At 43.2% G+C, this 16,274-nt stretch overlaps 1 protein-coding gene across 3 annotated transcripts in view; it reads right to left on the bottom strand.

Annotated features, from left to right (window-relative positions):
* Positions 1 to 4,571: 4,571 nt before the first annotated feature.
* LOC147125166 (ubiquitin-like protein 3) overlaps positions 4,572 to 16,274 on the bottom strand; it is a 67,406-nt gene continuing 55,703 nt past the window's right edge. For 2 of the 3 annotated variants that reach the window (XM_085998499.1, XM_085998518.1), the window contains one exon: positions 4,572 to 12,773. In XM_085998499.1, coding sequence (XP_085854625.1) covers positions 12,718 to 12,773 — 56 coding nt within the window. In that variant the 3' untranslated portion in view covers positions 4,572 to 12,717. Of the gene's footprint in view, positions 15,563 to 16,274 lie in introns of all 3 variants that reach the window. The other variant, XM_085998508.1, reaches the window with a different exon arrangement.

The following is a 16,274-nucleotide window of genomic DNA, read 5'->3' as shown; positions in this document are numbered from 1 at the left end:
GCGAATGGAGGAGTCCATCGCGAACATGAGCAGAGTCTTTATGGAGTCATTGGCACATGAACGCAGCACCACGGAACGGATGGCAACCTTCGTGGAAAGGATGGCTACAGTGGACGAGAGGATGGCTATGGCCATGGAGGAGCTAAGTCACCAGAGTGTAGAAAACATGGTGAGTGTTCAGAATAGACTGACATCTCTGGAGGAGCGATGGTTAGCTATTGAACAGAGAAACCAGACCTTCATGGAAGTCCTTCTGAGTAGGACTGCCAGTGCAGATACGGGTCCCCATGCCCACCCCCCCCCCCTTGATGTGCAGCAAGGTGCTCTCAAGCCACTTGCAAGCGCTGAGGTGGACCTGACCCATGAGAGGGATGTTGGTGGCAGAGAACAAGGAAGTAGGGGCTCCTCTCCAAGTGCTCATACTTCCATGCCACTGCAGAGCCCTCGGTCAGAGCCCTACCAGAGTCTGCACCCAACTGAGATTGGCATCTCAACCCCTGCACAGCCGCAGGAGCAGCAGACTGTTGCCGAGCCCTCACAGGTTCGCAACCCCAGAGGACACCCGCCAAAGGTGTCGAGACACGAGCAGCAAAAAAGTGAGCAAGGGGTCTCCACATCTGCTGATGCCAAGGGGGAACCACCACGTAGGAGCACGCGTAAGAGAAAGATACTGCACAAATAGTCACAAGGGTAGTCACTTGGGTGAAATGTGATGTTTAATGTTGAGAAGCCATCAGTTGGTTATTGTAAATAAAAATTATGATGGCAACTGTTGCAGTTGTGGTGTGTGTCATTTTGCTAATGGGACTTCCACATTGAAGGCTTAGGATTACTTGCAATTGTCAGTATGGTGGTCAGAGTGCTAGGAATCCGCAGGTTCTAGGCCATTGTTGATGGTCTGATAAGAAGGTGCGAGACAAAATTGTTTGATTGTGCAGGCTAAGCAAATCTGGCCAAGATGAGTGCGTCCCTTGCATCCCAGGCAGCAATGTGGTCGTGCGCTGGTGCCTTCTGGCCTGTGCAGCCTCAGGTGGGTGAGCAGCAGCTTGGCACTCCTATTGTTGCTGCTGATGTTGGTGCTGCTGTTGTTCATGGTTCTGCTGCTGCCACAGCTGTTCTTTGTCCTCATCTGATGTCCAGGAGGAAAGGAAAGAAATGGTTCCCATGCTTCTGGTATATACCTCAGTTGAGGAAGCGCTCAGTCAAGGTGGCGAGAGGGGTTTCCCAGGAGGTCACACTGGAGATGGGTGTCAAACTTCCACAGCTATGGTTATGCCTGCTAAAAGTACCCCCAGACCTGAGACAACAAAGTCCTGCCACCTGCAAATGATGACTGATCAAATCTCCTATTTAATGGTGGAGCTGCAGCTGATAGTCAGCAATCCAATTGTGCTACCACCAGGTTTCACCGTCGTGTTTCAGAGGAGGCGGGCATCATGTCGGAAAAGTGTTAAAATCAGAAAGGCCTCTCAAAATGGGATTATAGCGGCAATTCAGTGGTTCTTAAGGGCCTTAAGGGCCTATCCCGCCTCTTGAAGGCGAGACGGAGGCAGGATCAGCAACCACGCATTTGGAAAAATTGCTTGGAGGCGGGATGGAGGCGGGGTTGGGCCCGCCCGCCACTTTTTGCAATTTTAACACCTCCATTCCCGCCTCCTCGGGCCTGGCAAAATTGAGCCCTTTGTGTCCTCCTCACAACTTGCTAACCCACCTATCTTTGTATCATCAGCAAATTTGGCTACAGTACACTCGGTCCCTTCATCCAAGTCATTAATATAGATTGTAAATAGTTGAGGCCCCAGTACTGATCCCTGTGGCACCCCACTAGTTAGTTTGCCAACCTGAAAATGACCCATTTATTCTGACTTTCTGTTTTCTGTTAGTTAGCCAATCCTCTATCCATGCTATTATCCTCAACCCCATGAGCTCTTATCTTGTGCAGTAACCTTTTATGTCGCACCTTATCGAATGCCTTCTGGAAATCCAAATACACTACATCTACTGGTTCCCCTTTATCCATCCTGCTCGTCACATCCTCAAAGAACTCTAGTAAATTTGTCAAACACGATTTCCCTTTCATAACACCATGTTGACTCTGCTTGATTGTATTATGATTTTCTAAATGTCCTGCTACTACTTCCTTAATAATGGATTCCAGCATTTTCCCAATGACAGATGTTAGGCTAACTGGCATATAGTTTCCTGCTTTCTGTCTCCCTCCTTTCTTAAATAGGGGTATTACATTTGCGGTTTTCCAATCCGCTGGGACCGTCCTAGAATCTAGGGAATTTTGGTAGATTACAACCATTGCATCCACTATCTTGGCATCCACTTCTTTTAAGACCCTAGGATGCAGGTCATCAGGTCCAGGGACATGTCAGCCTTTAGTCCCATTAGTTTGCCTAGTACTTTTTCTCTAGTGATAGTCATTGTTTTAAGTTCCTCCTTCCCTATAGCTCCTTGATTATCAATTATTATTGGGATGCTTTTAGTGTCTTCTACCGTGAAGACCGATCAAAATATTTGTTCAAAGTCTATGCCATTTCCCTGTTTCCCATTATTAATTCCCCAGTCCCATCCTCTAAGGGACCAATGTTTACTTTAGTTACTCTCTTCCTTTTTATATACCTGTAGAAGCTCTTACTGTCTGTTTTTATATTTTTTGCTAGTTTACTCTCATAATCTACCTTCTCCCTTTATTATTTTTTTTAATCATCCTTTGCTGGTTTCTAAAAATTTCCCAATCGTCTGGCCTACCACTAATCTTGGCAACATTGTATGCCTTTTCTTTCAATTTGATACCATCCTTAACTTCCTTAGTTAGCCACGGATGGTCTTTCTTTCTCACTCGAATAAACCCTTGCTGAGAGTTATGAAATATCACCTTAAATGTCTGCCACTGCTTATCTACCGTCTTACCCTGTAATCTATTTTCCCCAGTCCACTTTAGCCAACTCTGTCTTCATACCTTTGTAATTGCCTTTATTTAAGGAGGGTTGCCAGCTGTGGTAGGACGTATTCCTGGAATTTTCATCACATGATGCAGGAAGGCTGTTCCCAATGGCAGGGGAGTCCAGAGCCAGGGGTCACAGTCTAAGGATAAGGGGTAAGCCATTTAGGACACGGATGAGGAGGAATTTCTTCACCCAGAGAGTGGTGAACCTGTGGAATTCTCTACCACAGAAGACAGTTGAGGCCAATTCATTAAATATATTCAAGAAGGAGTTAGATGTATTTTTTAAGGCTAAAGGGATCAAGGGATATGGGGAGAAGGCAGGGACAGGGTACTGAATTTGGATGATCAGCCATGATCTCATTGAATGGCGGAGCAGGCTCGAGGGGCCGAATGGCCTACTCCTGCTCCTATCATCTATGTTTCTGTGTTTCTAGGACCTCCCACCTCCAACTGCCCCACCCAGTCAAACAGCTTTGTTTCCCATCCCCATATTTTTATAACTAATAAATGAATGTGTTCAAAAACAAAAAAAAAGACAATTTTTATTAATGCCCCTATGATTGTTCTCCCGGTTGCTCGCAGCAATGCCCAGGAGATTAATCTTTAAATCCTGAGGAGTTGGCAATCCTAACCAAGGGTATGCTGCATTGTCAGAAATACCGTCCTTCAGATGAAACCAAGGCTCTGACTACCTATTGTGCTGGTTCACATGTGCTGATTTAGCTGATTGATGTAAGGACAACAGCTGGATGTAACCTCAGTATCCTTGGGCTGGGAGTGGAGGAATCAGTCAGGATTCCCACTCCTATTCACTATCCAGTGACCCCAGAATATAAAATATGCATGAACAACAGGTAAAGACAGGATGAGGCACAGCTGTAATGATTGCCATGGTTGTATTGCCTGCTGATACTTCACTTGAACATGAGGACTGGACATTTGGGTGAGATCACTGAGGGCTGCTGATGCCTGTGAAATTGTATCCTGGCATGAATTACTGCTTTTACAAAAAGAGGGAGAAAATTGAAGGTCGGGAGGAAGAAGGGGTTCCAATGACATCTTAAATCAGACAAGTGAGGTTTGAGCAGTTCCCAACATCAGAACTTCAATACTCAGTTACAGCCTTGTAGGTCCACCACACATTCCTTATAGTATATCCCAGGTACTGTTTGTTATTCAGTACTAAAGCTTGTGTGATCCCCCTCCCCCCACCCCGAGTCAGTATTAGCTGCTGCTGTTTTGGTAGAAGACAGGGCAAAACAGATAAGAGCGATGGCAGATCACTCTAGTAATAGTAGGTGTCTGTCAGGCAACCTCATTCGATGGTAGATACATGTGTGAAATCATACCTCCCACTGTCCCACCTGAGAGAAAGCAAGAGGACACTATAGAGGGGAGACTGCCCAGCATTTTGATCATTCGGGGACAGGCCTCTATTAAAACTATAATTGAGCCCAATGTTTTCATAGAAAGTGTCCTTAATCACTATGACTTTCTAAAATTTCAACAGGTGGTTCGGCAACTCAGATCAGTCTGTAGCCCAATAATTTATTGATACTTACAACCAGAGGCACTCAGTTCTTAGTAATAACAAAATACTTTCTGCTCTTTAATATGAAGGCCTTAAAAGCTTTAATCAGGAAAAGACCTGCATTTATACAGCACCTTTCATAACTAAAGAATTACTTTCTTTTTGAAGTGTAGCCAGTTGTTTTGTAGACAACACCAGTCATTTTGTACACAGCAAGGTCCCACAAATAGCAATGAGATGGATGACCAGTATATCTGTTTCTGGTGATATTGGTTGAGGGATCACTGTTGGCCAGGACACTAGAAGAACTTCCTACATTCTGTATCCCAGTATTTCATTGACTTATAAAGAAAGAGTTGAGGTGTTGGGATGGTGTCTATTATGCTTTTTAATGGTAAATAATAGTAAAAGTTCTAATAAAACGTGATGAAATGGCAGACAGACAGAGATGCACAAGGAGAATGAGATAAGGAGAAAGAGAAAAAAATGAGACAAGAGTGAGACAGGACGTCTTCATCACGAACCTTGCCCTCCAACCATATTAAACGCCAAATTTTGGTTTCAACACCCAACTTGGGGCTTCTTCTACTCCCCCACGATGGGGATGGAGGAGGAACCATTTACTAAAGTGATAACTCGACCACCTCTAAAAAGATTTAGACACTAAGGTTGTCAAACTGGCTAATTATATATATTTTTAAACTGTAATTTATGTGAGAAAATGAATAAATTATGTTTAAAACTGAAAAATTGCTTGACTTATTAAAACTCCCCTTCCCTGAGGGAAATAAGTTACACAGCAGTGCTAAAATCATTTTTCTTTAAATTCCATTATACAACTGCGAATGCATTTAGTGATTTATACACAGCGGCCTAGAAATTGGGTATAGCCCCGCCAACACGTTTGCGCTGAAAATTTTGCGCCCGCCGCGGAGCCAGTTGTGCCCGCCCCATATTCACTTTCAGCGCCCCAAAGCGGAACCGGGCGCTGGTACAGGGTGTGTCCGCCCCGCTTGGGGCGCTGAAAGTGAATTTCAGCGCTCCCGGTCCCGCTGCGCCACCCGATGCGGTGCGGCAGGCTGCTGTACTGCAGGCCTCCCCCTTCTCTTAAGGGGGAGGTGCCTGCAATGGCCGGAGCCCCGATTGCAAGTGCCGGCAAAAGAGCCCGGCACAACGGAGAAGTGCCGGGCTCCACGGAAACCAGCCGGCAATGCCGCGGGGGGGGGGGGGGGTGGAGGAGGCCGGGGAAGGAGGTGCGGGCAGGCGGCCGCCGAAAAAGCAGCCGCCCCGCACCTCCACCTTAACTTGCGCCGCTAAGGCTGCAGTAAGGACCCGGTCTCCCGATGTTGTTAGCGCCCGCCACGGAAGAGGCGGCCGCTACTGAAGATGGGGATCGGCGTGGTTTCGGGCGGTACCGGGGCACTGCGCACACCGATGACGTCATCGGTGCCGGCGCAGCGCTACCGGCTAACGCCGATGTTAGGGCCCACCTAATTTCGGGCGCGACGCAACTTCCGGCGCAACCCACTCTTTCGCCCCTAATTGGGCGCAAACGCAACTGAATTTCTAGGCCAGCATCTCCTCTCTGGTCTTACCCATCTGCTCCTACATTGAAGGCATTGCCTCATCATTTATTCTACACGCTTCATCCAGAAAGGAAACTAACATGGAACAAGACAGGGAAAGAGAAATACCCAGATACAGCCATAGAGGGAGACACAAACACAGAGTGAGATAAAGAGAAATACTCCGATACAGCCATAGAGGGAGACACAAACACAGTGAGATAAAGAGAAATACTCCGATACAGCCATAGAGACACAGAGTGAGAAAGATAAAGAGAAATACTCCGATACAGCCATAGAGGGAGACACAAACACAGAGTAAGATAAAGAGAAATACCCAGATACAGCCATAGAGGGAGACACAAACACAGAGTAAGATAAAGAGAAATACTCCGATACAGCCATAGAGGGAGACACAAACACAGAGTAAGATAAAGAGAAATACCCAGATACAGCCATAGAGGGAGACACAAACACAGAGTAAGAAAGATAAAGAGAAATACCCAGATACAGCCATAGAGGGAGACACAAACACAGAGTGAGAAAGATAAAGAGAAATACCCAGATACAGCCAGAGGGAGACACAAACACAGAGTAAGAAAAAGATAAATACTCCGATACAGCCATAGAGGGAGACACAAACACAGAGTGAGAAAGATAGAGAGAAATACCCAGATACAGCCATAGAGGGAGACACAAACACAGAGTGAGAAAGATAAAGATAAATACCCAGATACAGCCATAGAGGGAGACACAAACACAGAGTAAGAAAGATAAAGAGAAATACTCCGATACAGCCATAGAGGGAGACACAAACACAGAGTAAGATAAAGAGAAACACACACGCACAGGTCAGAATGTGGAATTTGCAGCCACATGGAACAGATAGCATGATACATTTAAAGTGAGGCTTGACGCACAGATGAGGAGGAAGGGAATAGAGCAGCGGTAGTTAGAGTTGGAGGAAGGTCATGTGGAGTATAAATGCCAGTACAAACCAGTTGGGTCGAATGGCCTGTTTCTGTGCTGTAGATTCTATGTAACACACAGAGAAAAAGAGAGAGTACACGAGTGAAGACCATGGAAATCTCAGCACTATGATAATCTGGGATCCTGAAGAGAAATTTTATAGCTCGTATAAAATTAAACTTCAAACAAGATTTCAAGTTGAGACTTCACATTTGCCACCCTCCAGTGGCAGTGACAAATGACACCTGTGTTCAAAATAGGAGACCGGGATAAACTGGGAAATTATGGGCCACTTTCTCTTCAATTGTTGGTAAATCATAGAATCTATAATACCGGTTGAAATTTCTAAGCACTTGGAGAAGCATGAGTTAATCAGGCCAGATTTATTTAAAAAAAATAAAGGTTGTTAGTACTGGGGAATGGAACTTTCTATTTCAGGGATCCAGTGTCAGCACGCCCACGTACAGAACAGCAAGATGGAAAGTAAAGCGTCCTTTACTGTGCCCCAGCCCGATAAGTGTGACATTTAAAAAAAAAAATCCCACACCAGCCATTTCTCGGAGTAACATAGCCAAATAGAATCAAATTAGGCAGTTTTGTGCAGAGGCCATGTTTCCCTCATTTGTTTGTGAATATAAACCAAGCGGCCTGGACACCAGAAAATGGCAGCGAGGCTGATTTTTTCTTTTAGACTGGCTCTTTCCTTCTCCCCCACTGCACTTGGTTCAGGGTCTCCTTCCCTGGTGTAGCCGGATTCACCAGAGATGTGTTTTGGTGGTGTTGGTTGAGGGAGGAAGCAATGTTGGCTAGGACATCAGAAGAGCTCCCTGATGTTTGACTAGTATCGTGGGATCTTTCACGTCATCTGAACAGGCAGACGAGGCTTCAGTTTAACATCTCATTCCAAAAGATGCCACCTCCAACAATATAGCACTCCCTTGTGTCAGCCTAGATTATATACTCTAATAATCTATTGTGGGGATTTGAACCCACAACATTTTGACTCGAGGCAAGAGCCAAAGTAATACATTTGGAAGGAAGACAGGGAAAGAAAATATACCTTAAATGGTAAGATTTTTAATGGAGTAAAAGGGCCTTGGTATGTAGATATTAAAGTGTCAACATTTTGTACTTAAGACACAGAGAAAAGGACCTTAATTAGCCAAAACTGGCGTATTGTGTGCTTTTGGGTACATTATAGGGAGGATATAAAAGCAATGGAAAAGGTGCAGCCTAGGTTCACTTGTGGCTGTGCTGGTGTGAGTTCCAAACCAGTTTCCTGCTTTCTCTGTATCCTTTAATAATGTTTATCTAATCCACTCTTAAAATGTTATGATTCACTCAGCTTCAATAGCCACGTGTGATGATGCATTCCACATTCTAATAACCTTTTGCATGAAAAGATTTCCTCCAACCTCCCTCATTATGCCTCTAGTATTAATCCTGAGTCTGTGCATCCTGTAACTAATTCACTTACTACTGCAAAGAATTTATAGAATATTTTAACACTGAGTACCTGATTGTGGCACAGACACCTGGGGCAGCAGCTGCTGCCTCAGTTGAATCATTCAAAAGAGAGTTGTATCGACTCTCAATTCCACAGGGAGATGAGTTTATGATGGGGAGGCAGGGGCAAGGGATGGATATATGGTCAGACTGGATCCTGAAACAGGGGCTAAGTGGCCTTGCGTCATTCCTGCGTTCTTAATTGCAGTTTTTAGACCAGATAATAGGCATTTAGTTCAACAAACCACTCCATTTTTAAAATTGATCTTAATTCTATTTTTTCCTCATATTGCTAAGCAATTAAGTCAGCATCTGTGGAGAGAATAGTCAAGTTAACATTTCAGATGTAGTCCCGACATCAGAAATGTTAACTAGTATTTTTAAAAATTTGTTCCTGGGTTGTGGGCGTCACTGGCAAGGCCAGTATTTATTGCCCATTCCCAATTGCCCTGGAGAAGGTGGTGGTGGTGAGCCACCTTCTGGAACAGCTGCAGTCCGTGTGGTGAGGGTACTCCCACAGTGCTGTAAGGGAGGGAGTTCCAGGATTTTGAGCCAGCAATGATGAAGGAACGGTGATATATTTCCAAGTCAGGCTGGTGTGTAACTTGGAGGGGAACTTGCAGGTGATAGTGTTCCAATGCACCTGCTACCCTTGTATTTCTAGGTATTAGAGGTCACGGGTTTGGGAGGCACTGTAGAAGAAGCCTTGGCAAGTTGCTGCAGTGCATCTTGTAGATGGTACACTGCAGCCACGGTGCACCGGGAGTGAATGTTTAAGGTGGTGAATGGGGGGCCAATCGAGCAGGCTGCTTTGTGTCAAGCTTCTTCAGTGTTGTTGGAGCTGCACTCATCCAGGCAAGTGGAGAGTATTCCGTCACACTCCTAACTTGTACCTTGTAGATGGTGGAAAGGCTTTAGGGAGTCAGATGAGACACGTGCTGCAGAATACTCAGCCTCTGACCTGCTCTTGTTGCCACAGTATGTGTGTGGTTGGGCTACTTAAGTTTCTGATCAATGGTGACCCCGCAGGATGTTGATGGTGGGAGATTTGGTGATGGTAATGCCATTGAATGTCAAGAGGCGGTGGTTAGACTCTCACTTATTGGAGATAGTCATCGCTTGGCCCTTGTGTGACACGAATGTTACTTGCCACTTATCAGCCCAAGCCTGAATGTCGTCCAAGTCTGGCTGCATGCAAGCATCTGTTCTCTTCATAGATACTGACTGACCTGCGGAGTGTCTTCAGCACTTTGTTTCCGTTTGATTTCCAGCACCTGCAGTTTTGTGGTCTTTAGTTACATAGAAATTGCAACACGGAATCAGGCCATTCTGCCCAACCGTCCGTGTTGGTGTTTACTCTCCCCATGAGCAGCCTGTCCCTATATCCCTTTAACACCCTTTCTTTCAACCACCTATCTAAACTATTCTTAAATGTTAACGTGGCCTCTGCAACAATCACAAACGCCAGTAGTGCATTCCACAGCCTCACATTCCTCTGTAAACTAACCTTATATTCAAATATTTCTGAAAGGCCAATGCACAGAGGCACTGTATTTTTCCCATATCCTTCACCTCGGCAAACAACCGTCAGGTTTGTCAAGCATAATCTTTCTTCTGAAATTGGTATTAGCTGCTGTAATTATTTTTTACTTCCTCTATTTTGTAATTTCATCTTTAAAGATTAACATGTTTCAGAAAATTTTGTAAACTACCTGGCCTGTAAATATCCAAGCTAACTCGGTCTCCCTTTTTGAAAGTAGGTATGGCATTGGCCACTTCCAGCACATCCACTCTCAATAGAAGCTTGAATTATAATTTATCAGGCTTCTGCTGTTTCTTCTCACATTTCCCTCAAGATCCTTGGATGTCTCCAATCAGGGCCCTGCACTTTGTTAATCCCTTCTCTTTCCAGAAGCACATCCAGTTTCCTTTATTATCCATTGGTACTATTTGTTCAATAATCTTCTCTAGTAACATGCTAAATCTCTCTCACTCGGTGGTAATAACTGCTTAACTTGGTTTCTTATTAACTTCTTCACCACTGAATATCATTCCCCTTCATAATTTCCAAAATTTTAAATCGAGTCTTTTCCAAACAGACCCCAACTTCTTTAACATTTCTTTCCAACTTGGAATGAATTCAATTTGGTTGTTTATCTCTAACCTCTCTTGGCCATTATATGCGTGATATTAATGCTAAATGGATAGCAGAATGCAGGGTGATAAAGTAACTTGGTTTATTCTTTGATGGTTCAGCTAATTAAGTCAATGAAAAGCCGAGTCTTACAGACCAAGTAGGTCGTACGTTTGACGTTAGCTGATCACATCTGAGGCATTACAACTGATGGCCATGCACTCTGGTTAAGCTGTAAAATTGCACGTGTGGCCCTGACCGAGGACAATTTAAGCTTGGCTGTGATGACCATTGAGATCGTGCAGCCTGTGGAACTCATTGCCTTACAAATTAAAATGTGGTAGAAAAAGATGGAAGGTAATAAAGTGAATTAACCCAACTGTGTAAGCTCAGCACAGTAGCATGTCTGAAGCCAGAAAGGTTCTGGAGTTTCAGGGTACAATACAGTACAGACAATCCACAGAGACTCTTCACTGCAAGTTTTACACTGGTTATATATATATTTTTTAAAGGTTTTATACATTTAAGCAACTTCAATCTTTTTTTTTTTAAACAAGATTTTTTAAAAGCAGGCATATCAAACCCATTTATAGAAATAAAAATGTGTTGTACCAACACATGCCTGTTAAATTAGATCATACAATTATTAAAAGCCATACATTATTCATGATTTAGTTTATTATACAATAGTTCTCTCCCGAGATAAATTGTCCTTTTGCATCAGGAATTTTGAACTACAGAAAACTGGGAAAGCTTCAGCACTTCAATTCCTTCCCTTGGGGTTTTGACAGCTCATTCACAGTTGCTGTGAAAAACAGGTTCAGAATTGCAGCCATCAGTCCCTTCCGAGCTGCTTTCCATTTATTCATTGCTTCTGTGGCGAATGTTACATTAAAAAAGGGCCACCCGAAGATCAGCAGACTTCTTTTTAAAAAGCCAAGTACAAGATGTAACTGGATCAACAATTTTGAGGGTCAGACAACAGAAGAATGCTGAACAAACAATCCTGAAATTAAAAAAGTAATGAATATACACAGATCAATCAAGTCCAGTTGGATCAAGGGCCAAAACATCAATTTGTTTTTTCACTTTAGATTCTGATGGAGCTGCTGTGTATTTCAGCATTTTATTTTTATTTCAGATTCCCAACATTTGCAGTTTTTACTTTTTATGAAACGATCCCGCGTTCTGATGAATGGTCCCATCTGAAACGTGGAGGACATCACAATCCTGTCCTCATGCAGCATAGAAAGCTCAGGAGCGAGAAGCCAACCAATTCTTCCCGAACCCAAAACGGTGCTACGATCAATTGTATCGTCTCTACCATTATCCAAGAACTGCTAACTCAACACAGACTAGGGATAAAACCAGAGACTATCTGTAGAGCTCAGATGGAAACTTTACTTCCGCTATCAAGACAACTCATTACACTTAGTCTAAAAGTGATATTTTTTTGTTGAATAAGAAAATTCCACTATAAAAGGAGGTAGGAGAACCACTCATCAGCAGGATGCATTTCCACTATAAAATTAGGATGTGTGTGGAGCAGTTTCTGCTTCATAGCAATGGTAAACGGTGCATTATAAATGTGGAGTTATGGTCTGAACCAACACTGCAGCAAAGTACTTCATGGAATCGCACTCTTGTGTCAAGTCAAGCTCAGACTCTGGATTTAAGCCACATTTGCACTATAAGAGTGAAACTATTTCTCACTGCCACTACAGTTGTAGTGTAAACATATCCTTAGATTGACATACACTGTCAATATTAATGCTTTCATTACATCACTCCTGAAGCAAAAAGCAAAAAAGAATTATGGATTTAGATTTAAAGAATAAAATCAAAGCAACTATTTTAGTGTATGGCTCATTTTGGTGGGTGGGGGTGGGAGTGGGAAATAAGGCTCCTTTTTGACCACTCCCAATGTCACCACTAGGGACATCACAAACAAATTACTCACAAGATACCTACTCCATCGTGAATGGTGAGACTGCATCTGGGGATTGGATTGATCAAATTTACCAACAAAACCACTGGTAGGCTTTAAAGTTTAGCGTCATGATAGGGAGGATTGCAAGTCAGCTTCAGCAGGATGTGCTTTAGGTAGTTTTCCTGTAACATACAAATACGCACACATTTAAAGTCACCTCCCCAAAATACACAGTACTTTCCTTTTCTTTGCTGATGTCAAGTGGATTTCCCTGTTTAGACATTTAAATATAAGTCATCTGTTTGCTACACCAATGCAGCTATTCTTGAGCAGCTATGACAGGAGAGTTAGGTCTGCACAGTCATTTTGTTTCTTCATTCCACAAATATTGTTTTTCCTTGATTAAAAAAAGGAACCTGTGAGTAAGGTGCAATATTACAGTACTGTGGAACAGCACCAGAATACCAACAAGCTGGCTATGGGGGATTTCATTCTGTAGTCCTCTACTGAATAGCAGACACAGTATCCCATGTGTAAAAATCCAACATGGGGCGAGGATGGGAGAGAACAACTTCAGTACAATGTACACAATTCAGATAATGAATATCCACTAGTAGAAGTCCAAATGCACCACTGCCCATTTCTTCCCTTGCAGACTGAATGGCCTGTGGGAGGCACCAAGTTAGGAGACACAGTAAGTTGTGTGGATGGGAGGAGGAGGAAGTTACAAAGGGACATAAACTAAGTAAGTGGGCAAAACTACAGCAGGTGGAGCTCAATGAGAGAAGCAATGGGACTTGTGTCCATGCACACAAACTAAAAGCTAGTGCACAGGTCCCAAAAGGCTAATGGGATGCTGGGCTTGATCTCAAGGGGGCTGGAATTCAAAAGTGAGGAAGTTATGCTTCAGTTGTACAAAGCCTTGGTCAGATCCCAGCTGGAGTATGGTTTTGGGCACAAAACCTCAGGAAAGATAGACTGGCATTGGAAGGGGTAGAGCGCAGATTCACCAGGACTTGGAGTTATATTATGAGAACAGGTTGCATAAATTTGGCTTTTATTCTCATGAGCTTAGAAGGTTGAGGGGTGATCTAAATCGAGGTGTGTAAAATGAGAGAGATTTGATGAGATAGATACAGACGAGCTGTTTCCTTTGGTGGGGCAATCCAGAACAAGTCGGCATAATCTTAAAAATTAGAGTTAGGCTATTTCAGAATGAAATCAGGAAGCACTGCTTCCACACAAGTGGTAGTGGGAATCTGGAACTCTCTTCCCCCAAAAGGCTGTGGGTGCTGGGTCAATTAAAATTTTCAGGACGGCGAGTAACAGATTTTTGTTAGGTAAGGATATTGAGGGATATGGACCGAAGGGATGTAAATGGATTGGATGTACAGATCAGCCCTGATCTAACTGAATGAGGAACAGGCGCGAGGGTCTGAATGGCCTACTCCTGTTTGTATGGTTCAGGTTGCACAAAATTGGGTCTCTGTTCCCCAGCAACATGGATCAGGCCAAGCCTATAGGAGTACTACATTACTTTGAAATGTGACCACATAACCACTTCCTTCAATCCAAAATAAATATGAAATAAATTCAATAAGAGCCTACATTAAGATGGTTCATGAAGTTTGTCTGGAGTTTTGTGATGCAGACCCAAACCCATTCAAGTTTCTGATCTAAACTGCTGCGCAGGAGCGGAAAGGGAAAGACAAATCTTTGAGTCAAAATAACAGCAATCTCATTCTACTGAAAGACTTAACAGTAGCTTTTTTGGGGGGGGGGAACAACTTCAGACATACAAACTGTAAACTAGAAAAGCAGTATTTCTTGGCGCTCTGACAAAACTTCACACTAAATATTCTGAAGCACCTTCACATGATAGGTAGACCAATTCCAAAGTACAAACTCCTTTTCCACTCTGTCAGGTAAAGTGTCTTCCAGACACTTATTTATAAAAAGGCTGGATATTACCCTACAGTGATCACATTCATTAAACATTTTTTTTTATTTTTAAAAAGGACCTATTAGAAAAGCGCATGCTGAAACATGTGCAATGTCTGAAGTGCATCTTCACCACAGCTAAACTTGACAGCAAGGGAGTCTCGTATTCTCCACCAGAGGGGACAGTTGCAGGAAATTAAATCTTCCCCCTCCTCCTTAAAAAGGCAATGTTAACATCTCCTTTAACAATTAAACTTAATCTGAGCCAGACAGGCCACAGAAGTCTCACCCAAAGCAGCAGTAGGGGTTCTACAACTGATCTCAGTGCCCCTGAATCAAGGAGGGGGAAAATTGGCAGCCAGGGTTCCCTCTCCTGATTATCTAATGCCATTTGCTGTAAAGTGCATGATCGGGCATCAAGTGAGAACAGGAAGAGGTTCAGCTGGGATGCCCCAGTGGTCAAATAGCCTGTTGCTATTTACTGTCAAGGCCCACACATAACAGTCACTTGGACAGGGAAGCAGAGGGTGGCTGACACACATGGGGCTGTATCCAACAAGAAGTCAACACTTCCACGATGGAAGGGAAGAAAACTGGAGAAATAAAAATCGATAGTTCAGAAAAAATAAAGTTAATTATTAGAAAAAAATAAATAAGGTCACAATGGAAAGATTTGCCTCCAATGTCACTGCTGCTTCTCCAAAGCAGGAACATCCCCTCTAATTTGTACAGGTGTAGATATTTAAAGTTCTTCCCAGGCAGTTCATCCTTGACAGGATATAAATCCTTAATGTGATAAATGTCACAGTAGAATTCTATGCAATGATGAGGAATACTCTAAATTAGTAAGCAAGAACTTGTCATCAGTCAGCTGCATACCAATCTCTTGGATGTGAAGACTCCGGGACAATTCTTACAAGTTCCTAAAAAAAGGTCTTCGTTTGATTAGCAGCTGCACTGTACAAGGCAAACAGTTCTCACAAGATCATACAACAATTGCTCTCTCCAGTCTTCTCCCGATTTCTTTGACCTGTACAAAAAAGCAGAGCAAAAAAGGTAGCAACACTGAAAAGTAGTTTTCTTTAATGGCTACTAACTGAATTTAACATTTTTAGCTCCATCTTTTCCATTAGGCACCATTTTCAGTTTTCTTAATAACCTTTTTTGGCCAGATAATACTTTGCCACGTTTATACAAGGATATTAAAAGCTTCCTCACCTTCTCTTCTCCCCTAGCCCCCGATAACACAGTGGGTAATTGCCAGGTGCAGTACTGAGCCACATAGATCTGATGGTTGCAGGTTTCTAATCGGTGCTAAAGTTATCATGACACTGTACTCTAATATGAATACAGCACAATGCAACTTCAGCAAATGAAAAGCTGAATTAAACCTAGGTTTTGGGGAATATGTGGGGGGGGGGGGGGCAGTGGGGAAGAGAGAGAGCCAGGTAGGGGTGAGAAAGAGGAGAATAAAAAAAGACAACCTTGTGGGGGAAAAAAAAATATAGCAAATTCCTTTTTATTGTTCTAACATAATCCTGACCAAAGCAAGAGAGTCATTTCAATACACATTCCAGAAGAAAAAATCATCAGACTAGCAGCGGAGTCGAGTTTGCCTTTGCTAACTATTATCTTCGTCTATCTTCTATCATATTCCTGGATATATTTTTCCTACTCTATTTAAAGGTCCTGAAGTTGTGGGTACACAGGCAGGTCAATTTCAACATTGTCACTACATTTCA

The sequence above is a fragment of the Somniosus microcephalus genome, chromosome 1 (assembly GCF_052327205.1).
Source record: "Somniosus microcephalus isolate GS21.2 chromosome 1, FLI_Smic_1.0, whole genome shotgun sequence".
NCBI classification, from domain to species: Eukaryota; Metazoa; Chordata; class Chondrichthyes; order Squaliformes; family Somniosidae; genus Somniosus; species Somniosus microcephalus.
This window is presented reverse-complemented; position numbering and strand designations above follow the sequence as displayed.